This window comes from Onychomys torridus, chromosome 6, assembly GCF_903995425.1.
Source record: "Onychomys torridus chromosome 6, mOncTor1.1, whole genome shotgun sequence".
NCBI classification, from domain to species: Eukaryota; Metazoa; Chordata; class Mammalia; order Rodentia; family Cricetidae; genus Onychomys; species Onychomys torridus.
The window spans coordinates 127,098,623-127,124,557 of record NC_050448.1 but is presented as its reverse complement, the minus strand read 5'-3'; the positions used below and the strand labels follow the sequence as shown (position 1 = coordinate 127,124,557).

The 25,935-nt window shown below is 37.9% G+C and overlaps 1 protein-coding gene across 1 annotated transcript in view; it reads right to left on the bottom strand.

Annotated features, from left to right (window-relative positions):
* Positions 1 to 15,863: 15,863 nt before the first annotated feature.
* Positions 15,864 to 25,935, bottom strand: part of Adgrl4 (adhesion G protein-coupled receptor L4) — a 106,077-nt gene continuing 96,005 nt past the window's right edge. Inside the window, exons 13-15 of the mRNA XM_036190261.1 lie at positions 21,200 to 21,291; positions 18,072 to 18,240; positions 15,864 to 17,683 (exon numbers count right to left, since the gene is read on the bottom strand). Of these exons, the coding sequence (XP_036046154.1) occupies positions 17,621 to 17,683; positions 18,072 to 18,240; positions 21,200 to 21,291 (324 nt within the window). The 3' untranslated portion in view covers positions 15,864 to 17,620. The remainder of the gene's footprint in view (positions 17,684 to 18,071; positions 18,241 to 21,199; positions 21,292 to 25,935) is intronic.

The following is a 25,935-nucleotide window of genomic DNA, read 5'->3' as shown; positions in this document are numbered from 1 at the left end:
TCAGAAAATGAAGGAAAAGGCCCCTATGGATGAATGCGGGCTGAGGTCATGCAGCAAGGCAAAGGCCCTGATGCTGTGCTCAGCTGCAGAGTGATTTTCTACTATAATCAAGGGAAGGGAAAGGGATGTTAGAGTGAAAAGCTGAGTGAGGAGGCTGGAGATAGAAGGGAAAGAGAGAAGAAAAATGGGTCATCAAGAGCCTTGGCATTGTAAATGAGCAGGGTTTGCTTAGGAAGGTGACTTGAGTAGGGTGGATGAATAAATGAATCGATGATCTTAGAAGTCCCAAGTCTCCATTGTTGATGGTCATGTTTAAATACATGTGAGAGTAGCTAAGCATCCAGACCTGTGTTTATTTGTGAACCAATCCATAATTATTTCTGGAGATATGGGGAACAAGAGTAGATCAAATTTGCTCAGTTTTAGTTCTCAAATTTTGTTTTGTCTATTTAGATAATTTTTAATGGTTTTATTTGTACCATTTGGCTAATTTGGAAAAGAACAGTTATTTCCTCAATGGTCAGAAGACAATTTCAGGTATGGTTTAGGATAATAAATTTTAACAAGGGAATACTAGGCAAACAGTGGATTCTAATTACATTATCACATTCTTTTATCTCTTTTAGTCAGTGGGAAACATTCCTTTGGCACTTGTGGCCTCAGCCTTAGATTATCTTTCATTAAAGTCACTGTTCCAGGCATTGGGAACATAAAATTAATTGACCAAGACATGCCCTCAAGAAGCTCATAGTCTAGTCAAACAAAATATAAACAAATCACATTAATACAGCATGCTCCTTGGCATAGTGGAAACACACTGCTTGCTATGGGGGCATGCTGGCTGGAGCACTTAGCTCATTTTTACCATAGTCTCCATGGAAATGTGTATGTGTGTGTGTGTGTGTGTGTGTGTGTGTGTGTGTGTGTGTGCGCGCGCGTGCGCGCGCGCGCGCTAACGTACAGACGCCCAGCCCATGCCAGGCTGGTGGATCCGGCATCTCTGGCATCTACAGATCAGCTTCAGGGGCCGCTCTTTTAACAAGTCTCCCAAAGGACTTCCACCCACACTAGCGTTGTTGAACTACTGCCATGATTTTCTCTCTCCTCCGATGCTGCCTGGTAACAGGGGTGAGCACAGCACCTGTTGAAATGAGCTGGTTTTTCAGCTCAGCTGAGTCAGGGGAATTCAGAAGGTAGTTAGTCTGTTGCACGCTGCACAGACCTGAGACTCTAGAACTGAAAACAGATGAACACAGGCGCCCAAGATACTCTTCAGACCAAGCCTCTGCTGTGATTACCTGTGTGGAGAGCCCAAATGAGTTCTGTGGGTGATGTTCTTGCCCATTGTGACTTAATTAGTTTGGAAAAATAAATGGTGTTTGAGAAAGTCCTTATTGCCTGGAGGTGGTGGCGCACGCCTGTAATCCCAGCACTCGCGAGGCGGAGGCAGGTGTATCTGTGAGTTCGAGGCCAGCCTGGTTTACAAAACGAGTTCCAGGACAGGCTCCAAAGCTACAGAGAGAAACCCTGTCTCAAAAAACCAAAAGAAAAAAAAAAGAGATCAAATAGATGCATTTATCAGAGTTAACCTGATGATCTGATAAGGGATAGAGAGGTTGATAATGTTGCTGATACATTTTGTGCAATCTGCCTGGAAAGAAAGGCAATCAATAGCTCTACTTAACTACAAAGCCTCTGAACCACAATGGCAAGACATACCCAAAGGTGCAATAGTAGCATTTACATTTTGAGTGGTAACCAATGGCTGTCTGACTGGACTCAAGGTCTGCTCAATAGGAGGAAATTCATACCCAGTACTGCCAACCTCACTAACTACCTATGGTTACAATGGTCATAGCCCATAAAACAGAATCTACTTCTGCCATTTCTACATTAATATGGTTTCTAACTACTTTCCAAATGCTTATTCTTATGCCTACAGATAAGTGTAGCTCCCACTTCCTCATACAAAGCTATTTTCCTTTTTTGCAGAGGCTATTCCAGAGAGCCATCACTGATCAAAATATATAGAACAAGTGATTATGGGGTGCTCGGGCCCAAGTAATACATCTGCAGTGCAAACCCTATAACCTAAGACTCAGAACATCCCAGAAGAAGGGTTGAACAGACTGTAAGGGTTTGAGGACCAGGTTGCCTCCTATGAAGTAGTGTCTTCTAGACATGACAGGGATAATACACCCATGAAATAGCAATGTGTTTTACTAAATGAGACCTGAATCATGACTGCACCCCTGATATGCCAGTCTGGATGGGGAAGTTCACAAACTCCCATTCGTAGATGAAGAACTACAGTAAATCAGTGGATGCTGAAAGAGGAGGAACCACTTTTGTCCAGCAATAGGTTACAACTGGTCACCTCTAAACACATGCACACATGAGCTACATTAAATAGACTCAGGAGGTTTGGGGTATGTGTGCATATGTGTATGTGTGTTTAGTGTATGAACACAGACATATACACATTTGCTCAGAGGTCAGGGGAGGATGCATGGTATTTTGCTCTATTGCCCTTGGCCTTATTCTTTTTAGATATGGTCTCTGGCTGAACTGGCAGTCAGAAAGCCTTAGTTGGCCTGTGTGTCTCAGTCCACACAGTGCTGGAATTGCAGGCTTATACTCATGGCCACTCAGTTTTTTTTTTTTTTTTGTGTGTGGGTACTAGGGAATTGGACTCAGGGGTCTCATGATTTTGTAGCTATCACTCTGTCCTACTGAACCACTTCCTTGGCCCCTAGAAAGTTTCTTGAAGTAGAGAATTTAGCTGAAGAAAAGAATTAGGAAGGAAGAATCATAATGAGGAGGAAATAAAGTTCAAACAAAACTATGACAACGAGACCATTTATGATTTGATCCCAAACTCACTTTCATTGTATTAGAGCTTTTATAGAGGCCAGACACTCCCACCTCCTTACCAGGAAGCTAAGAACTAATTTCTGCATGACTGTTTTATCTCCGATAGCAATGGCTGTTATTATGTTCTCAATTAGACATTTGAAGAAGTTCAGCCTAAATAGAAAATAGTAGTTTTTTATAGAAGTCCTTCCTCAGAGTATCTTAAAGAAAGCCAGATACCCACAGGAATAAATGCGTGTGTGTGCGTGTGTGTGTGTGTGTGTGTGTGTGTGTGTGTGTGTGTGTGTTGTTTAATGGTCTAGCTATACCATTTAGTAAGTGGGTTCTTAGTGGACAAAGTAGTGGTGAAGATGCTGACACAAACATCATCAGCTCTAGTGCCAAGATCAATTTATTTGTGGCTCAAGGAAGGAAATCACATTGGACCTTATTTTGCCTTCCTTGACAAGAATGTGAGAGAATGGTAACACCTAATGTACCCTGCTAAGTTACATTCTGGTCGCCTTAGGGACTTGTTCTAGGTTATCTGTGTAAGAATTTCTGTCATTCCAGGGAGCCCATATTTCTTGCCTTCTGGACTACCTTGATTGCATACTATCCCTCAATACACATTTTCTTTCAAGTCTTACTGTGCTAATGTGACAAAGCTAGGTAGGCTTTACCATGTCAGAGGACTTCATCACACTGATGGAAACTCAAGCCAGATCACCACTCCTCAATGTGGACCACTTGGCTCGGATATCTTGCAAGTAATAACATCTTGTTTCACGAGCTTTAGAAGCTAAGGCTATAATCTTGTCACCAGCTATTTTTCTTCCTTGCTTGATATTGCTTTATGAGGTATATCAATTTAATTTTTTCTCCCCTGCATTAGTTTATCACATTTGTAGGCAGAGTTTTCCATGTCCAATTACTAAGTAGCAAAATTATGTACTGGTACCTAGATATCCATTGTGTACCTAGGAGTCACAAAGTAAGAAGCTAATGCTACATCCTTTGTCTACATAGAGATACTCTGTTTATAGTCCTGTGCAACCCAGGGTTGAACAATCCCAGCCCAGGTACCAGCCATGGGAAGACATGAGCTATTCTAGAAGTATACTCTATAGCCTCAGTCTTTGCAACCTGATCAGCTGTGTGGCTGATATATGAGAATCTGGGCATAAAAAGAAGACAAGTTTCATTACCAGGCCCTACTATAACTTCTGGATCCCAATGGTGGCTACATTGAAATAGAAGTGTCTATATGCTACTAAGTTTGAGTCATTTTCCTGTGGATCAATAGAAAGCCACAGCATGCTCTGTGCTCCAAGTTCTCAGCATGTATTTTTACACACAGCAAAGAATGCTTTCTGTGTCATCTAAAATACAATTACTCCAAGTGAGAAACAGATATACAGAAAATAATACTTTAAAATAATGTATTACCTTTTCTCCAATGTCTTCTATAACACTGTTAGTGGTATTTCAAAATAATGAATTTGGAAGTTCTCACATGGGTAAAACAATATGAATCAATGCAAAACAAAATCTCGATGCCAAGAGCTCAGCAATGAGTTCAAACATCAAAGAACAAGAAGAAATTGGGATGATCATGACACATGAGAAGTAATAGAGAAGAATTTCAGTGCAGCAGTAAAGTACTGGGGGTTGTATCTTGTTCTCTGCTGCAGTGGTAAAGTGCAGACCAAAGCTACCTAAGAGATGAAACGGTTTGTTTTACCTACATATCCACATCACAGTCCATTACTGGAGGAAGTCAGGGCAGCAAGAACCTAGAGGCAGGAACTGAAATAGAGAGTTCAAATGATACTGATTATTGGTTGACTCCCTCTGATTTGCTCTTCCCACAGAACCTAGCACCACATGCCCAAGAATGGGGCCTTCCAGAGTAGGCTGGGGCTGTCTCAATTAATTAGCAATCAAGAAAGTGTCTGTAGGCATGTCCACAGATCCACCTGATGGAGGCAATTCTTCAACAGAGGTTCTTTCTTCCCTGTGTTGACAACAAAAGCTACCATGAGATAGGGTCTAAGTTTATGACTAGATAATAACTAATAAAGTGAGTACTGATTTTGTTGTTATTGTCGGGGAAGTTAGGTATCAGGTGCTGTAAACATGGCCAACAGGAAAGAAGCAATAAAAGGAACCATCACATTTTGCAGTCATCCATTAGAACAAAGGCCATTAGATAAATGTAGAAATGTTAGAAGCATGAGACAATTTTGTAGTCAACTGTACTTAGGATTATTAATAAATTTTTTCTTCTACAGACAAATAATTTCCACATTCATTCCAGGGCAAGCACCTCAATTGTTAAGGAAGAACAGCCAAAAATGAAGGTCATGCTGAGGAACTTTCAAGAACTAGTCGCAAGAAATTTTCTTGTCAAAACTAGTTAGAGACATAAAGATACTTTCACATGACTTTTAAAAATGAATTTTGCTATCCCCCATTAATCACAGTTCTCAGATTAATAGAATGTTTTCTACCTGATGTAGCAGAATGTTGGTTTAGAGCTTCAAATTTCCAGTTAATAGCATACGATTAGCAGCTGCTAGCATGGTATGAACTCAGTCTCATGTAAGGTAACCATTATTTCACTACATTTATGGGAGAATTTGATGAGTAAACAGAATGTTTGGCATACTGTAAAGTGGTGTGAAGTCAGAATAGTGTCATTATGAAACTACTCAGTTAGCTTTGGGGGATTCAGAAGAATTTATCAGAATTTTTCAGTTAAATCAAAGGGTTGGCTATGGGGAAGGGGACATTAAAACTGGTCTGGTTTCCAGATTTTACATGTAGTGATTAAGAGAGGCATGTTTCAGCCTAGCTTGAATATTGAGAATTCTATCAAGTATTACATTAGAGTAGACCAACAGATATACAGGAGCCAATGATGGGCATAAAGATTTCAAGTTATAGGTAGAAATTATGTTGAACTCAATGGTGAGAAATAGCAAGTCAGCAAAGAACAGTTAGCAAAACTGACTTACATAATTGAAAGGAAATTCGGAGAAACTAGTGAGTGTCAAAAACTGAGAAACACTGGTACGGTTAATTTGTTTTATCTGTGTTCTGCTGATGTTAGCATTCATCCAGGAGTTTAGTGCAAAATTTACTTAAAGCTAAGATTTATGTAACATTTCTTTAGTGGTTTTAATTCTCAAGATTGCTGTGTCTGATACTTTGTAATAGTTACAGTCTAGTCAGTGTAGTCAAATGTGGGGCTGTATTCTAAGATCCTTCAATTTCCTAAATAATCTTTAAAGTTTGCATTCATTACTGTTTGCTCTGCATAATAATTTTTATGAGTTTTAACATATAGTCTTGTAGCCATTATTACAGTATAATACAGAATAGTCAGTGAATTAACAATCCTTCATATTTCACCTAGTCCTAGGCCCATCTTCCCACTGCTGTCCTCTGGGAACTGCTGATCTGTTTTTGGTCTTTGAAGGCTTGCATTTTGCAGAATGTAATATGAAGGAGCTTGACAGTATGTATTTTTCTCTAGAGCAGATTCATCCACTTAGCAATATGTTCTGAAGAGTCACCCATGTCTTTTCTGGCTTCATAACACATTAATTGTAGACATCAAATATCCATCATGTGGCTGTACTGCAGTTGTTCACCCATCCACCTATTGAGGGACATTTTTGTGATTATGAATAAAGCCTTTATAAACATTCATGAGCAGGTCTGTGTAGACATTAATTTTCAAATCAGTTGGATAAATACTTAGGAACAGAATGGCTGGATCATACGGTAAGACTGTATTTAGCTTCGTAAAAAGCTGCCAGGATTTCTCAGAGTAGAGGCTTAGTATTTCTACCAGCATGGGGTAAAAATTGATGAATTTCATTCCTGAAATATTTTTGTTTAGCTTTAATATTTGGCCCTGTAATCCATGGTGAGTTACTATTTTATGTATGAGATAGCACGTGCTTCTAGTTTCCTAGTTTCTTTCTGTTGTTGTCTTTTACACCCAATTGTTCAGAAACATTTGTTGAAACTGTTGTCTTCTCTCTCTTGAATTATCTTTGAACCTTTGTCAAAGATTAGTTCAATATGTTTATGTGGGTCTATCTATGCTTTAACCAATTATGCAGTAAGTGAACATGATCCTCATAAGACCTTTCTTACTAGCCACAAGTTCCAGACCTCCCTTTCTCAGCTCAGATGTCTACTGTGATTATCAGAATTTTTAAAATTAAAAGTACTAGTTATGTGTATGTGTGTGTCCCTGTGTGGTTATGTGCAAATGATTGCTAGTGCTTGTGGAGGCTCAGCATCTGATCCCTCTGAAGCTAGAGTTATGGGCAATTGTGAACCAACAGAATTGGGTAGAGGTCTAAACTTATATCCTCTGGAAGAGGACACACTCTTAACCACTGAGCCATCTCTTCAGCCTTGTGATTGTTGGTTTTATGTATCATCTTGTCTAGGCTAGAGTACTCAATATTTAATCAAATGCAAGTCTGGATGTTACAATGAGGGCATTTTGTAGAGAAGGTTAGTCTCTACAATACAGTGACTTTGAAGAGAGATTGCCCTATCTAAGGTGGCTAAAACACTACCAATCTGTTTAAGACCTCCAGAGCAAACACTGAGTTCTCTCTTTGAGGAAAAGAAACATCTGCCTGAAGACTGAAACACTAACACTTTTTGAATTTCAAGTTTGCTGGCCTCTTCTACAGATTCAGGCTTCTAATCCACTTTATAAACTTAGCTGTACCAGATACTGCATTGTGTTATAGAATTCTTCAAAATGAGTATCATATTTGAATGCATTTATATGATCATATATTATATATATAATCTATTTATCATATACATAGTTACAATGTTAGTGTTCTTAAGAAATATATCATATAATAATATATCATTTATGTATATGATAAACAGATTAAAATACCCATAACTTTAATAATGCAATAGGAAAACTACAGTTGAAGAATGCAGTATACTTAACATTAAGTTCATTCTCATTGTTATTATTAATTATTTGAAACAGGCTCTACTATATATTCTGGGAATGTCTTGAACTTGCATTCTTCTCTTCCTGCCTTAGATTCCTGAGAGCTGTACTCAAGGTTTTTGCCATTGTGTCTGGAATGTTTTCAGGCTTATTATGGTGAAACTGTAAGGATTAAAATCAGCCAGGGAAAGCACCATCTTGGAGCCCAGGATGGGCCCTCATTGAAGTGCTAGTCATCCTGTTCCTATAGGATCAGAGTACCCCAAAAGATAGAGAACACATGTGGACTATTATGAAAGCTCCCCTGATCGATTAGTACATACAGCTTCATTCAATAGGGTCTACGATTTCCCGTCTCTCTCAGAGGTTAGGTCAATGTTCTTAGCCTCTAGTTCCTTTGGCACTCAAAACTAATATGGCTTGGCTAAATTTTCAAAAACAAATCATGTTGCTTGATTGTTTCATGGCCAAAGACCCAATACCATCAGAGGTTCTAATCAGAGAAGAAACACCTCCAACAAGTTGCTGGCAAAAGTTAGATGCTTACTTGATCCAGTTTAATTCTTCATAAAACATCATTTAATATAAAAAAAATACACAATTTTGAAATGTTAGGAAACTGAATTTAATAAAGTATGGTATCTATGATATTTACTAGTGTTGAAAAAATGTATTTTAAGACTTTTAAAGGCAATTAAAATTTCTACCTTTCCATCAGAAAGAAAGCCATAAATTATGTAGGATAAGACTTCCACACCCACTGTATTATTTTAGAGGTATAATGAACATTAACTACTAAATTTTGTTTATAAAGTGATTATTTGTGTTTTTTTCACAGTGATTGGACTATCATAATGTTTAAAGATCTTTCATTGGTTCCCTCAATTTATAGTACATTTGGAATGTCATTTCTTGAAAACTACTTACCTGAAATCAGAGTATGTGGTTGATATATTGTGCACCATAATAAAGCTGTCTTGGGGATGAGGAAACAGGACAGCTACTAGATTAGACATAGAGACCAGACAGTGGTGGCACACATGCTTTAATCCTATCACTCAGGAGGCACTCTGGATCTCTGTGAGTTCAAGGCCACACTGGACACAGAGCCAAGGGTGGTGGCACATAGTTTTAGTCCCAGCACTTGAGATCTCTTGTCTTTCCTTGGGAAAGACACACGCCTTTAATCCCAGGAAATGATGGCAGGAAGCAGAAAGGTAAGGTGTGAGGACCAGGAATTAGGGGCTTTTAAGCAGTTCAGCTAAGGATCTTTTGGGATCAGAGGCTTTCAGTCTGAGGAAACAGGATCAGCTGAGGAGTTGGCGAGGTAAGGAAGCTGTATGTGGCTCGTTCTGTCTCTCTGATCTTTCAGAATTTACCCAATATCTGGCTGTGGTTTGTTTTTTTAAATTAATATGACCATTTAGCAATTCATCTTACATTGGGAAAAATTTCTTTTTGAACTAGTTTTTCCCTTCAAGATATGTTAATTGACGCACCAAGTCTGGGGACTGCCTAGAACAAGAGAAGTCCGAGGGAGTTTCAAAGGGGCTACTTAGTGTGGTAGGAGACCAACATGGAAATCCAGAGAGAGCCCACCACCCACCAGGAGAGGAGAAGCCAAAGAGTCTCTTCTCTGGCCCACATGGGGTGGAGACTCTGGCCACAAGCAGCTTGGGTCTGTGCCGTGCAGCTCAAGCCTGAGTCAGGGGCCTGTAAGGCCGTAAGTGGCTTTTTAGTAAATTCATGCCATAAACGTTAGGGCATGAATAAAACAACAAACAAACAAACAAACCCCAGAGCCAGATATTGGGGCAAATTCTGAAAGATCAGAGAGACAGAGCAAGCCACAGCCAACCTCAAGAGTAGCTGTCTTCATTTCATCCTGTTCACACCTGTAGTGTCACCACTTGCTATGAGCTGTTACGTTGAGATCCAACATTATGAGAAAGTGAGTTAGCCTAATTAGCCATTTTCCCTTCAAAGTGAGAGACATAAGCTCCCACTAAGGCTGTGTGATAACAGCGGCAGTGCTCGCCATTTGTGTTGTTTGGGAGGTTTCAGAGGAAAACATTTTGAACATGCAATTTCTTACTCTTCCTCTATTCTCCCCAGCTGCCCCTGCTGGGTCTGTGGTATGATTATGTCTGATTCAGTAGTCTGTAATGCTCTCCTCTCACTTGGAAGTGTTGCATACAAATCATCCATTAAAAGGACAGGCTGGAAGACATCACTGAATGCTGTTTTAAGATTCCGAAGATACTGCTTCCATTTTGTGTGGTTTTAGGGCAGGCATCCCTGTTAAGGGCTATTGTTTAAAACTCATTGGTATCCTTACTAATTCAAAAAATCACTTTTCTGTAAATGTCTCCTCATCAGTTTTGTTTCCTGTTTTGTGCAAAGTAATAATAAGAGAGGGACCTGAGAGTTCTTTGATGTTGGAAATAACGTATGTGTTTTTGAGATTACTGTTCTATCTAGCCTTAGCGTTTAACTTGTAGGTTACAACCTTGGACACACTAGTTATGGAACAAAAAGAGAATGACATAAATTAAGTTACAGTCTTATTTTTTTCGTCTCAATCAATATATTGAAATGTGAAATCCATTCCTACATGTATAAGTTTTTCTCATATTAAATGTTTGCATTCTGATTTCTCTTGTTTCTAGTCAAGAAGTATTTTGAAATATTATTTTATAAGCAGCACCTGCTTCCCAGAGCAGTGTCAGAATGGTATGTGATTATAAAATCTTAAAGATACTTGAATGTGCTTATAATGAATATTAGTTAACTCAGAGTAGAATATATGTATATATTCATATATATAATTTGTGTATACATATGGGTAAATAGGTAAAGTGTTCATATTTTTACTAGTTTTAACCATTATTTTATGATGGCACTGTTGCTTTTCATTAGCCCAGCTTATGAATCTAGTTATTCATCTTTATAAATGCCTAGATCTCATTTGTAAAGCAATATTTTAAAAATGATTCTTTTATTTTCTTATTCTTTTGTTTCTATGTGTATGTATGTGTGGTATGCATGCATATGTGTATACATTTTTCCTGTGTATGTAGGTCATACATGTGTGCAGTTGCTTACACATGTGTGTGAGAATGGATGTGGAGGCCTCAAGTTGTAGTCAGGAGTCTTCCTTGATTTCATTCTACCTTATTCAATGAGGCAAAGCCTCTCAGTCAAACCTGGAACTTACCGATAGGGGCTTTGTAGTATCAGTTGACCCAGAACTCATTGTTAGATACTGTAGGGATTCCTTATCTCTGCCTTCAGAGTTCAGGCATAACAGAGAAGCCTTCATGCATGCTGGCATTATGTAGGTGCTAGGGATTTCTAGCTTTAGTCTTCTGACGTGAGAGTTAGTTCTTTCAATGATACATCTAATCTTGAATGCTGCTGTGTTTTCTCCAATGTTTTAAGTGACCTACTTCTTACAACAACACTATGCCATAGGTTCTATTGTCAGTATTCCATAGACCACTGGGGCACTGGACTGTGACTTGCTAACAGTTGCAGAAAGGAGATGCCAATGGGGCTGTTTGACTGCAGACCTGGCTGGATCCATAGCACTGAGACACCTTGAAGAAAGAAGTTCTAAGATGAGCAAGGCTATTGTTTATTTGCACTGTCCTTCAGGAAAATCTGTGAAACTGACCTGAGTATGAAGATGGACTTGGGGAGCATTCAGTGGCTTTGCAGAGCAGTCTTCACTGGAAGAGCAAGCAGCAAGACTATTTTGAATAATTACTTCCCTTGGGTCACACAAGGTCTCTCTGAAAAGCCTTCTGCATTAGACTGAGTGAAAGATGTAGTTGTCATGATTGCCGAGTGGGTTGAAGTGACAGAATAAATGACCTCCTCAGCACAGTGCCTCTCTCCAGGAGCTGGGATGCACACAAAACCAGGGAAATTTTAGGGTAATTTGAGCAATATTTGCAGTAGTTGCAACACATGACTGTTTTCTCACAGCAGGCTGTGGTAGCAGGGAGTCTTTTTCAGGACTCTGTCTTATAGCCTGAAACCTCCAAAGTTTAACTGACTGCCAGGATAATTAACCCTCCTGAATCCCAAAGGTTCCTTTAGATCCACTTCCAATACATTAAGGAAAAGAAAGAAAACAATCATTTTCAGGTTGATCAGCCTGGCCCTTGGATGCTGATACATGGCAAATTGCAGCCCAATAGGAAACAAAACCATATTTCTCAAGGACAATATTGAAAGAAACCCATTATTTTTTCTCTTTTTGAGTGCATGAAATTGTAATATACTTTATAGATTTTATTATTTGCAGTGCCTCTAGGTGGGTGGTTGAAACCAGAAGCATAGTATCCTGGCACTGAAGAGATTTGTTGTAGTTAGCTCTCTCATTTTATATTAATCATAGCTCTGCCACAAACTTACCATGTATACTCTCTGAATAAATACTAAGCAAAAGATCCCCACTGATCCTTCCTCAAAGCAACAACTCGTGATGAATAACACCCATTTTTCCCTGAAATGAAAATGCCTACCATCTTTGCAGGTCTCAACTCATAACAGTTTTCACTAAATAATTGCAAGGACAAGTGATCTTTGCTTAGGGGAGAGGGTTATTAGGTTAGTCAGTTTTCTGCTGCTATATCAAAATACAGCTGGGTCTTGGGGGAGATGGATTCCCAATTTTCTAAGGAAGAGCCATATTGATTTCCAAAGTGGCTGTACAAGCTTGCATTCCCACCAGCAATGGAGGAGAGTTCCCCTTGCTCCACATCCTCTCCAGCATAAGCTGTCTTCTACGTTTTTGATCTTAGCCATTCTCACAAGTGTAAGGTGGTATCTCAGAGTCGTTTTGATTCATAGTTAATAATGAAAAGAAGAAAAGTTTATCTTGGTCCATTCTTTCAGACTTTGAGCTAGATGACCCGCTGGCCCTGCTATACTGTACCTGTGGTGAGATTGGCATTGCATCATGGTTGTGAATGCATGGTGCATCAACCTGTTAACCTCATGGCAACCAGGGAGCAAATCTAAAAGAAAAGGGGGGAAAACAGACCTCCACAATCCCCTTCAGTGGTGTCTCCAATGGACTAACTTCCTTCCACTTAAATGTACTGAGTAAAGGCTTTGCTTCCTTCTGATAATTCAGACCCACCAAGGAAATAAATCACTGTTAGCATAGCACTTTTAGCACCACTACTGAGGCATATGGTATAGGTAATTTTATTTCTGAAAAATACTGGAGTCCTGCAAATGTATTATTGCACAATTCCAGACTGGATACCAGCTGTGGGGTTTATGGTTCACCCTTAATATGGAGTATGATTCAGCCACTAAAAAGAATGAATTAGCTATTAGGTAATAAAAGCAACCAGGAGAGATAATTTTATATCAAGAGCTCATATTAATGATTTCAGGATGATTATATGGATAGGATGGGAAATATGGCAGACTAAAACAGTCTGTTAAAATAAAGTGCTTGTCTGACAGTGTGAGTGGGTGGCAGAAAGTGTGGGGAATGGCGAAAAGGAAAGCAAACACTTCCTCTGAGGCTTATGCTGTGCACTGGTTTCAAGTTGAAAGAGTGTTGGAGTCCTGTAGGGGAGGAAGGGGTATGATGCTTCTGCCAATGGAGACACAAGTTTACAGCTGTGGCTGGAAGGCACTCTGGGAAGGCAGGAAGCCATGAGTGGCCTGGGTCCAGCCTTTTTAGTCCACTGCCCAAGCACTCTCTCCTTCCACTTCACCCAAAGAGGTGAGGGAGAGCTTTGGTAGGGAGGTAAAATTTTCTGGGCTTAGGGTCCTAACGCAACAGTGACTCTCTACACTGAGAACAGCAATAGGACACACTCAGGTTACTATGAGAATTAAACATGGCGGCAGAACCTAGCAAAACACTGCCCATGTCCCTTTCAGTGGCAAAGTGATTTTTCTATAAACACCATTATCAGATCCAGCCTTTAACTTCTGTCATCTACTACTTACAGGTTTCAGGCTCAAGCACTGATGGACTGCTTCACAATGAGCTTCAGAAGTGCTATATTACTATGCACAGTGTGTACAGTCACACATCTGTAACTCAGAACCAGGAGGTTGAGGCAGACAATCCTTTGAGATACAATGGGTCCAAGTCCAGACTTGGATGCAAGAGATCCTGTCTTAAAAAAAAAAAAAGAACTACAAACTAAAGTTGTAATGAATGTGGAAATAAATAAAAACCAACTTGAGACTTTGTAAAAGGTGGCCTTGAGTGACAGATGTACTTTGCTTGCTAGAAAGCATTCCAGGTTGATGAAAACCTGCCCCAAAGGGGTGTTTTTTATGGCCATCCTGAATTCATAATTCGTGACTTCCTCAAAGGTTCCATGCTGGGGAAATTAGACAAGTTGAGGTAAGGTTCTAGGGATATAGGCCAGCGCTAGAGTGTTTGTCCAGTGTACACAAAGCCCTGGGCTCAAAAAGTACATATAAAGGATTATAGTTTATAAGGAGTTTAAGATGAGTTCAGGCAATTATCAAATACAGTTATTGATTACTTTTAAGTATTTTAATTGGCTGACATTGATTGACAAGGCTACAGAAATAGTGCTCTCAGAAAGTTAGCATGTGAAGTTTGCTGGCCATGCTTCCTTGGGGGACAACAAAGTGTTTGCTTCCTGACTGCTGTGTATGCTTTATACTGCACATAAACACATTTTTCCTAAACATGATGTAACATTAAACTAAGATGTGTATAAGGGATATTATTTATTTGTTATTGATAGCAGGTTTCCACAGTCAGAGGACTTTCTGACACATCTTTGTTACCTTATTATTTGAGGCCAGGGGTAAATATTATCTGACCCTTGAGATCTTCCAAACCCTGTGACCATTTGTTTATGAAGGGAAGTGAGCATATATGTCAGGCTTTATTGATGACTATGTGCTGTTGGTTGTCTTTCTATATGCTGTGAATATGTGTTGCTATTCATTGGTTGATAAACTGCTTGGCCAATAGCAAAACAGAATAAGGTTAGGTGGTACATTAAGACTGAAGACAGAGATGAAGAAGGGTGGAGTCATAGGAGATGCCAGCCCACCACCAAAGGAGCAATATGCCAACAGACTGGTAATGCCATGGCCATGTGGCAATACTTAGAGTAATAGAAATGAGTTTATTTAAGATAAGTGAGCTAGCTGGCAATAAGTCTGAGCCATAGACCAAACATCTTGTAATTAATATAAGCCTCTGTGTGCTTATATCAGACCAAATGGCTATGAAACACAGGAAAACTTCCTTCTAAAACTATGTGCTATGTACTAGGGGTTAAGAGGTTGAGTTTAAGCCAGGCAGCGGTGGTGCACACCTTTAATCCCATCACTCAGGAGGCAGAGCCAGGCAGATCTCTGTGAGTTCAAGGCCAGCCTGGTTTACAGAGCGAGATCCAGGATAGGCAGCAAAACTACACAGAGAAACCCTGTTTCAAAAAAAAAAAAAGAAAAAAAAAAAGAGGTTGAGTTTACTCTCCTAATGTGTGTCTCCCTTTGTCATATGACAGGGAGAAGGGTACATCGACATGGAGAGTAAAACACATTTTATCACTGGGCAAGCTCCGTTCACATCCCAGGAGCTCTGTCCTGGAAAACCTGAGTCCCAGCACACAATAACCTTACGGCTGTATTGGTGGCCTGATTCTGATGATTGTCTGCACTCTTTTGAAATTGCATGGGAAAATTGCTAAACCAACTTCCAGTATGTGATATCTGACACAAGGGCCTGGAACAGCAGAACTGTGCAATGTTCAGAACTGTTACCATATCAGCTCCATGGCCAGGAGGCAGCAGATAAGAAGTGCAGAGACAGAGAACCTGAACAATCATGAAAATGTTTTTACCCTTGATATAAATAGTAACTTGATCTGAAGATGATAGTCTATAAATATTTCCAGTCTTAGTTCCCTATAGCTACGTCATAAATGGAATGAATGCAGTGAAATAAAATAAAATAAATAAAAGATCACAAATTTAGTGGCTTCAATAATAGAATTTTATTGTCTTATAGCTGTGGAAAGAAGAGGTCAAAAATGGGTGACCCAGACTAAGATAACAGCATCTCCATGCTGACTTCCACAGGGGTAGCAGGATCCTTTTCCAGCTGAGATGAACTGAGCCAACTGCCAGCTCACTTCCCCCTTCTCCCCACCAGACACCGTAGTCCTGGGTTCTGAAGAGCAGTACATGGGTATTTGGGGATGGATATTCTGTCTGCCACATGGGATAGCTTTGTGTCTATTGACTGAACGATTAGGTGTTGATATCCCACTTCTACAGTACTATCCTGGAATGCCAATGGCAGTCTTGGGTCACAGATTGAACACGTAAGAAACTGGGAGATGAAATGAAAGTGTATTGTCTCACAGACTCTAGAAATGCAAAGTCCTTCTTAGCAGGTGAGTGCACATCCCAGCCAAACAGTGGTAGGACTGCTTCACAAGCTGACTTTTTATTTTCAGGAGAGGACACGTCAGGCTTCACCCAACAGCCGTAGATAGTCAAATCATAGTGTCCCATGAGTCACATCCTCAGGAAGGTATACAGAACAATGACATGTTTCTGAAATGAAAATCTGCTCTTCATTTGAATAAGAGACTAGACAGGAGCCACACATTGAAACAAGCAGACTTTGATAGGCACTAGCAAATGGTCAGCAAATACATCCGCTATGAATCTCCTACAGTACTCAGTGACTTAATTACAAATAATGCTTTAATGGTGCATTTTCCTGATCAGAAAAAAATTACAATTCACTTTAAGAATACTTTAAATTTACAATGCCCTCTTAAAAACTGTCAATTAAAAGGAATTGTTGCAACATGAATTATACTCATTATAAGATTAAAAACAATGAAGTATTCAAGTATATTGCTCTAATATGAAAAGATAATTTTCACAACAGTAAAATATTTTAGACAAAATACTTCACACTCTATTTTTGCAGTATAGACATAAACAGTATTATAGTTTGACAAATTTGTGCTTTACTGACTATACATTTGAAGTCTCAATCTGAAGAATAAAAACATTTTACACTCAAATCTAATGTTAATGTAAGAACATACATATATTTCATTGTAGGGATTTTTCTTTGTTTTCTTTTATAATATTAAAAACAATCGTGGATATAGCAAATTTAGGTCTGGGTCTTTTAAGTTCAGGCCAATTCCCAAACTGCTAGGTTGTATTTTTTTTCCATTATTTTATCTTGAAATTTTCTCATCAAGTTGAGAGAAAGCCAAGTTTATTGGGATGACAATTCTTCATCAGACAGGCTCTCATCATCGCTATGTATTCTCCCCTCCAACTCTCTTATGTTCTCCTTTCTGCAACAGAACTCATTACTAAGGTGGTAGGGGACTCGTTTGAAAGGCAACATGAGTCACAAAGATATCAAGCCAGTGGTTTCCTTCAGGACATTCATATATTTCTTATGTTAGAAAGAAATCTTTCCTTGGGCACAGTGATATCACTCCAGAGAAACCAATTACTTTCCAAATATCTGCAGTACTATTTTTGACATATCTAACTATGTCATGTAGGAAAACACACTGTAGCTCTCTGCTCCATAATTTTATCTCACATTAACTACATCCTTTATACTGTGAATAGAAACATGAATTTGAAATTAATTACTAACAATGAAAGAACTGGTTGCTTTTTATACACGGGTTATTTGAATCTTGAAGTTTTCATTTCATTGGAGCTATAGTTATCAGGAATTCTCTTTGTTTACCTTAAACAGCCAAAACAACAGGGAACATTTTTGAACAATCTATAATATTCTTCTTGAATCTTGATGAAAGAGAAAAGAAAAAACACTACATTATTAAGACAATCTCATAGCATTATTTTCAAATCACAATATTTGCTTTACTGAAGTCTTATTGCTGTTTGAATATAAGAATATACTCAAGTGAATATAGTCTATAGAGCATCTATTATATTATAATTATACATATTTAGTAACAAGGTTTTGTGCAAGGAATATTTGGATATGGACAGCTATATTATGTTTTTTTAAAGTTAAATTATTTTAGTCATTATTGTATATTGAAAATGGACTACAATTAGGAGATAAAAGGTATAAATCATAATCTTCAAGGCTAAAAATTTTCTATCAGTTTGGTAACATGCTACACAAATATAATCTAGTTTTGACCAAAATTTTTAGAATCCTTACCTTTCTAGATAAAACGCATAGGAACAAGAAAATGAACATCCCTTGGAAGGCATTGCTGACTGTGAAGAGGTAAGCTGTCACCACAGAAGCATGTATCACATGCAGAACCCCGAAGATCCAGGTAGTACCCAGAAGGAAGAGGAGGGCAAGGGCACCTCTGGCACAAGACCTAAAGTGTGTTTGAAGAGCTTCTGTCAGAACCCCTGCAAACCCAGGGGATGCGCAGTTGCCACACATATCCAATATATCCCCCAGTTTTTCTAAGGATTCATAGAATAAGTATTTTCATAGAGTAAGGATTCATAGAGTAAAGATTCATAAAGTAAGGATTCAAGAGTAATGACTTAGATGCTGACAGCTGGCTTGTGGTTTGATGTGATAGCCTTCAGGGTAAATATCTTCCTGTTCAGCTTTGAATCTGCTTCAAAAATTAAGGTCTCATTATTAAAATGTACCATTTTTGAAGGAGATACTTAATTTTAAAATATTTAAACTGGCATACTACATTATGCAGGCTTTGAGTTCATGTCTACTGTGACAGTGGTCCTCAAAGTGCATCCTGTGTGGACTCAGCTGACACTTATGTCTTCTAAAGTGGCTTCTCCTTTATTTTTAACTTCAATAATGATGGAAGAATAGAGTATAAATGTAGAATTTTGTCACTGTTGCTGCATTTGCAAGGTAGTATCCTCAAAAAAATTCATGTCAGAATATCAATGTCTTAAAATTTAAGGGAAATATGCATATGTATTTTAAGCTATTGATATATTCAACCAACTGTCAGTGACTTCAGGTAAAACAATATTAAATCTTTCTCACTGGGGACATGGCTTTCAAAATGAAGCTGCTAGGTGCCAGGTGGTGGTAGTTTTAATCCCAGCACTTGGGAGGTAGAGGCAGATGGATCTCTTTGAGTTCGAGGCCAGCCTGGTCTACAGAGTGAGTTCCTGGACAGCCAGAGTTACATAGAAAAGTCCTGTTTTTAAAAACCTAAATAAATAAATAGATAGATAGATGATAGATAGATAGATAGATAGATAGATAGATAGACAAAAGAAAAACAAACAAACAAACAAGCAAAACAAAAAGAAGAAGAAAGAAAATGAAGCAACTGATGTTTACTGGCTCACTCTGATTCAAATCAGCAGAGCCATCGCTGCATTACTACATTGCTGCATTGCTGCATTACTGCATTGCTCTATTACTGCAGGTGTGCTAGCAATGTACCTCAGAAAATGCACCATTTTGAACTTTATTGAAGCAAGGTACACATGAAACTCGTACTATTGAGAACTGAAAGAAAAAAAATGCTCAAACAGTTGGTAAATCCTAACTATGAATCTTCCTGGAGGTATCAGGACGGCAGGATGCAGGAGTGTTCCCAAGCAGCACAAGCAGCACAAGCAGCAGCTGCTTCCACACCGTACTTCAGCTTATCCTGAACAAAGCATTTCCAAGGTCCTAATAGATCAGTCTTAGAGAGGGAGTTAAAGGAAAAATACAGCAACATATAAACTCTGAATCAGAAGAAAGATTTGCCAAGTTCTGAGAAATGTCTTATAAAAGACAGTCATTAGGATCTATTTTTAGCTTAAAACAATTACCATCTCTTCTCTTTCAAATGGGAGTACATTTTCTTTTTCTTTTTTTATTTCTTTTGTATTTATTTCTTTTTTTAAAATTATATTTGTGTTTTAATTTTGCACATCAGCCATGGGTTCCCCTGTTCTCCTCCCTCCCGCCCCCACCCCTACCTTCCCTCCATCCCCTCCCCCCGATTCCCATCTCCTCCAGGGCCAAGACTCCCCTGGGGATTCATTTAAACCTGGTGGATTCACTACAGGCAGGTCCAGTCCCCTCCTTCCAGACTGAGCATGTGTCCCTGTGTAAGCCCAAGGTTCAAAACAGCCAGCTCATGCACTAAGGACAGGTCCAGGTCCCACAGCCTGGATGCCTCCCAAACAGATCAAGCTATTCAATTGTCTCACTTATCCAGAGGACCTGCTCCAGCTGGGGGATCCACAGCCTTTGGTTCATAATTCATGTGCTTCCATTCCTTTGGCTATTTGTCTCTGTGCCTCTCCAATCTTGGATTCAACAATTCACGCTCTTACAGTCCCTCGCCTTTCTGGACAGTTGGACTCCTGGAGCTCCACCTGGGGCCTGGCTGAGGATCTCTGCATCCACTTCCATCATTTATTGGATGAGAGTTCCAGCACGACCATTAGGGTGTTTGGCCATCTGATCACCAGACTAGGTCAGATCAGGCTTTCTCTTGACCATTGCCAGCAGTCTACAGAGGCTGTATCATTGTGGATTTCTGGGGACCTCTCCAGCACTCTGCCTATTCCTGTTCTCATGTGGTCTTCATTTATCATGGTCTGTTATTCCTCGTTCTCCCTTTTTGTTTTTGATCCAGCTGGGATCTCCTGCTCCCCTAAGCTTTCTTTCCCTCAAATCTTGCCCTTCATTACTCCCACTGTCATCCAAGTTGTTCATGTAGATCTCATCCATTTCTCTGTCATTGGGTGATCCCTGTGTCTTTCCTAGGGTCCCGTTTTCTAGGTAGCCTCCCTGGAGTTGTGTAGCAGTCTAGTCATCTTTGTTTTACACCTAGTATCCTCCTATGAGTGAGTACATACCATGTTTGTCTTTTTGAGTCTGGGTTACCTCACTCAGGATGATTTTTTCTAGATCCATCCATTTGCCTGCAAACCTCATGATGTCATTGTTTTTCTCTGCTGAGTAGTACTGCATTGTGTATATGTACCATATTTTCTTTATCCATTAAGATGGATTCACTTACCATTTAATATGTGATATTTATAATTTTATTAAATGCATTAAATGCTTTTCCTTAATATATATTTTAAATATTGTGAAAAACTAATTATTTTGAAAACATAGTCTCCCAGATTATTTGTTGTTTAGGTGATTAAGAGACTGAGAGTGTTGCAGGATGGTTGAACATTTGCCTACCACATTGGATACCCTGTGACTGAATCTGTTATAACCCTAGACCTACAAGAAAGAAAGAGAAAAAAGAAATAAAGGAGAAAAGCAGGCAAGTAAGCAAGAAAGAAAAAAGAGTTGCTAAAACTTTTAAGTAAACTTTAAGGACCACATACCTTATGTTCTCATAGCAACTAACTTCTGGTTTCAACCCCGCAGTGTGGCGAAAAACTTTGTATATGATAACTCCAAAAGCCAAGAGATTAACCTGGGGAGATGCAGTAATGTCAGAAGATCATTTTCATAGTATGCTCTTATTTACCTAAATGCAATAAATAAGCAATAAAGTTTTCAGTAACAGATATCCCAGACTCACGTAGCACACACACACACACACACACACACACACACACACACACACACACACACACTTGTGTGTGTGTGTGTGTGTGTGTGTGTGTGTGTGTGTGTGTGTGTGTGCACGCGCGCACATGCAGACATAGGTTAATAAACTTCATGGTTGATTTTGACAGTGTCAAGAAACTTGGTTAGTTCACATTATAAGCCCCGTTTTGTTCATTGTTTCTTTGAAAAGAAGTTAGGGAAACAATTTCTACAACCATTTGGAAATTTATCTGGGAAGATTTCACAGGAAATTAGTAACTCAGCAAAATACCACACCACTGACCCTAGAAAAGCCTTGAATGCCTTTGTTCAATACAGTTCATCTTGTCATCTTGTCCTGACATCATTTTAAGATTTATTTTCCTCATGTTTAACTTCAGAAGCTTTGAAAATACCAATAAACGAAAAACGGTGGTTGAAAAAAGTACAGTATTCAGTTTGTTATCTTACTGTCAAAAGACTGTGAAAGTACATTTTCTTTTTCTTTCCCTGTGGTTTTTAAAAAAATGTATTCATTTTATTTTATGTGTAGGAGTGTTTGCCTGCTTATATGGCATTGCTTCACATGCATGTAGTACCATGTAGTACTCAGGGAGGCCAGAAGAGGGTATCTGATTCCCAAACTGTAGTTAACAATTAGGAGTTACCATGTAGGTGTTAGAAAATGAATTGGGATCCTCTGAAAGAGCAATAGGAGCTTTAACCACTGAACCACCTCCCAGCCTTATTTTCCTGTGTTTTTGAAATCTTACAAGTGAGTCATGCAATATCCAAATGATCAATGCAATCCATCCTAATACAAATATATGAATTACAAAATATTAAATGTTATATATGCAATTAACACATTAATATTTTATTGGATATATATTAGTTTAAATGGATTTTCACGATATATTTTGGAGTGATAGTACCAAATGTCATAATTTTATATAGCTCTTATAGTAATAATTTAGGAGCTTAGCATTATAGGAGGTTTTCCTCTATTCTAAGGTGATTTCTTTATCTATTGTTCATGATTCTGTAAATGGGGATCAGGACCTTGCGCACACTGGAAGAGTGTTCTATCTCTGAGTGATATCTCTTATATCCTAAGGAGTTTTGTAGACTTTCTCTGAATTCAGATGAGTAATTTCTATTAAAATAAGTATAAAGAAATGGGTCAGAGAATTTCATATTGCCATTCACCCATCGAAAGGTCTTTGAGATGAAATCTTAAAGGAATAAGGGTTCTACCCATTACCCATTTTTTTCTGCTTCCAACTGTTCATTACTTCTAATTATATGATTAATTAATTCCAATTACAGTAATACTTCCATTAAAAGACCTTAGCAATTGCAGAGGCAAGATAAAGTATTTTTAAATTGATTTAGTTGACAGTTTCACCCTATTTGGATGTTCAAATAATGAACTGAAATGTCTATTTAATAACATTTAATAAATATAATTTAATAGTTATAAAATGAATATGTAACATTTTATACCTTTTAAAAACCATAGTTTCTCACAAAATTAGAAACCACCATGGTTAATGCCATAAATACATGAATATATATTTTATGTAATAAAAATGTTTCAAAAATTGGTTGGTATAAATGATTTATGCCATAATTGCTTTGAAACTCTGCATTTAATGATATATTAATAGTGAACTATTGTTGTCCACAAAGAGCTATAAGATAAAGTAAGTGATTAGGGATTTATTATAGATCCATAATTTTTCCCTACATGAACAGGTTGTTTGAAGCATATGGTGCTTAACACATGAGAGGTTAATTCTTATACCATAAGCTCACATTTTTTTGAAATGTAAAGAAAGAAGTTTAAGATATCTCTACCCAAAGGTATAGTAAACATAGAGAAGTTAATGAAAAGTGTCAAGATCACTTCAGATATTTTATTTTTATGTGTTGATAGCACAAATGTTAAATTTTTATTCATTTTAGGAATTTTCCCAAGGGTCTCAGGCATCCAGTGTCAGACACCAGTGAGAGCTTGGTCCATACAAATTCCTGAGTAAAACTGACATGATCTTTTGTTGTTGTGGATTCTACTAAGAGAAGAGAAGGAATGTAACCTGAAGATGCTCATCAACCCACTATCAGGAGAGCAAAATGCCATAGGTTAGAATGAGAGGTCAGGCATCGTCCTTTCTAGGTCTTCCAGAACGTCATCAATTATAGTTCACAAGAGAACCAAAAGAGGAGGAAGGAGAGAAAGATGCACCTTTGTACTACCAGCTCTCAGAAAGGACATGGAGACTTATTAATTATAAAAGTTCTGCCTACAGCTTAGGTTTGTCCCACTAGCTCTTATAATTTAAATCAATCCATTTCTATTCATCTATGTGTTGCCACGTGACTTGTGGCTTTTACCTCTCCTCCTGCATGTCTTGCTCCCTCTTTGTCCAGCTAGCGACTCTGCTTTTCTTCTTCCCTGAGACCTCTCTGTCCTCAGAAGTCCAGCCTAACTTCTTCCTGCCTAGCCAATCATAGTGACACATCTTCACACAGTGTAAAAACATATTCCACAACAGGTGGCTGTTCTGTGAACACAGTGGTGGCATATGTGCTGTATGGGTGAAATAGAAAGGGAAAATTTTTCTCCTCTTTTGCCATAGGTTTATTTTGTTTTGAGTCAGGGTCACACTGTGTAGACTAAGCCATCCTTGAACTCATAATCCTCATATCTCAGTTTTCAAGTACTGCATTGCAGATATGTTAAATGTAAAGGTAAAATTGCAGTAAAAATGATTTTTAAAAATTAATAATTCTAGTTATAGTGTTAGTATTTTGAAATAACTTGAATTTTTCTTCAGTTATTCAAGTTTACTATAACATTACATTGAATCATATGGCACAGCAACATAACCCCAGGGGCAAAGCTTACATTTATTTCTTAACATTACTTGCACAATTTTTGGCCTATTAATATATAAATATCTTTAAACTATTTTTATTGATTAATAAGCAGTATATAAATAATCAATATTATCTAAAGGTGTTCAAAGGCATATGGCTTTATGTATGTAGGGAAGAAAGTAAAGTTTAATCTCTACAGTTTACATGGAAGGGGAAAATATTTTAAAAGTATACATTGTGAATCCGTGTAAAGGATCTGAGCTAAGGTAACAAAAAGTACCTTAAAACAACTTGATATAGAATTTAAAACTTCTGATGATGAGACTCTTTGTGATTAACTTACCTTGATAATAGACTTAGATGATAATGGACACTTGCATTTTTGTTAAATAGTTGGCACTACATTATTAGCATTATGATTATGTGGTGATATCTATATGATTATTATGGTATTGAGAGCATAATTTTTAAATACAAAAGAAGCATTCATTTTAATGTTAATTGATAATTTCATCTTCTCATTAGCATCTACTTAAACTATTTGAAGTTTATGTAAGCTATGATTCTGATACAATCATAAAGGACATAGCTTTCATAATTTTGTCAGTTGTAATTCCTTTGTCATTTATACCTAAGTATTAGTTTCACAAACGCACAAAGGCTCAGGATTTATAAATAGACTTTCATTGTTGAGTTTTTGCCTTAAAGTTTAGACTTCCATCCCAGAATCCAATATACCTATATAGAAAAAAAAAACAAGTAATAAACCCTAGATAGCAAACCAAATAACTCTAGGGTTTATTGCTGTGTGTTGGAACACAGAAGAGAATAAAGAAAGCCATGTGGAATCAGTGTCATGAACAATTAACCATGAAGAGACAGTGTTAGTTTAAATTCAACGTTATTTGCCCTTGTAGAGTTGTCTTTGTCTACACCGTGATCTACTTTTAACATCAGTATTTCAATGCTTGAAACATATGTTTTGTTTGACATGCTATTTAAAAACTCTTTAAGTGGTCTTTCTATCCTTTTAAATTTTTCCCTAAAAAGAAATTTAAATAGATGAGCAGACAAGAGAGCAAGAGAGAACTCTGAAGGACTTGGACCTTCAGATACCTTCAATGAAGGGCTTCAAATCCACAATTCAACATGCAGCATCTCAATCAGTCATTTTTCTTTTCTTAGTCTTTTCTCAATAACTGATGAAGCCATTTATATGCTGATGTCAGATATCACAGAAAAGAATGGGAAAATATCTTTTGCAGTACTTTTAGACTTACAGTTTAAATTTTCATTATATCAAATAAAATCAGGTTCATTTAAGACTGTGTCATGATTACAACTTACATGTCCTTTCAAATAGTTTTAATACTTTTAAAATGACTGGCACCAGACAAACATACTTCTGTCTTGAATAAACACCAGGTTTCTGTTTGACTACTGAGTGTCCATATAAAGCATTTATTCCTTTGCAAACCATAGACCAGTTTCTAAATAATGAAGCAGTTCAGTTTAAGAACAAAGAGAGTATGCTCCATTAATTGTGTATTAGCAAAATTAGAATCAAAGGGTTGTAATCTTGTCTTCTGTTCAATTTTATGTTTATTGTTTATTCCCAGTTGGAATAATCTCCAAAAATGCTTCA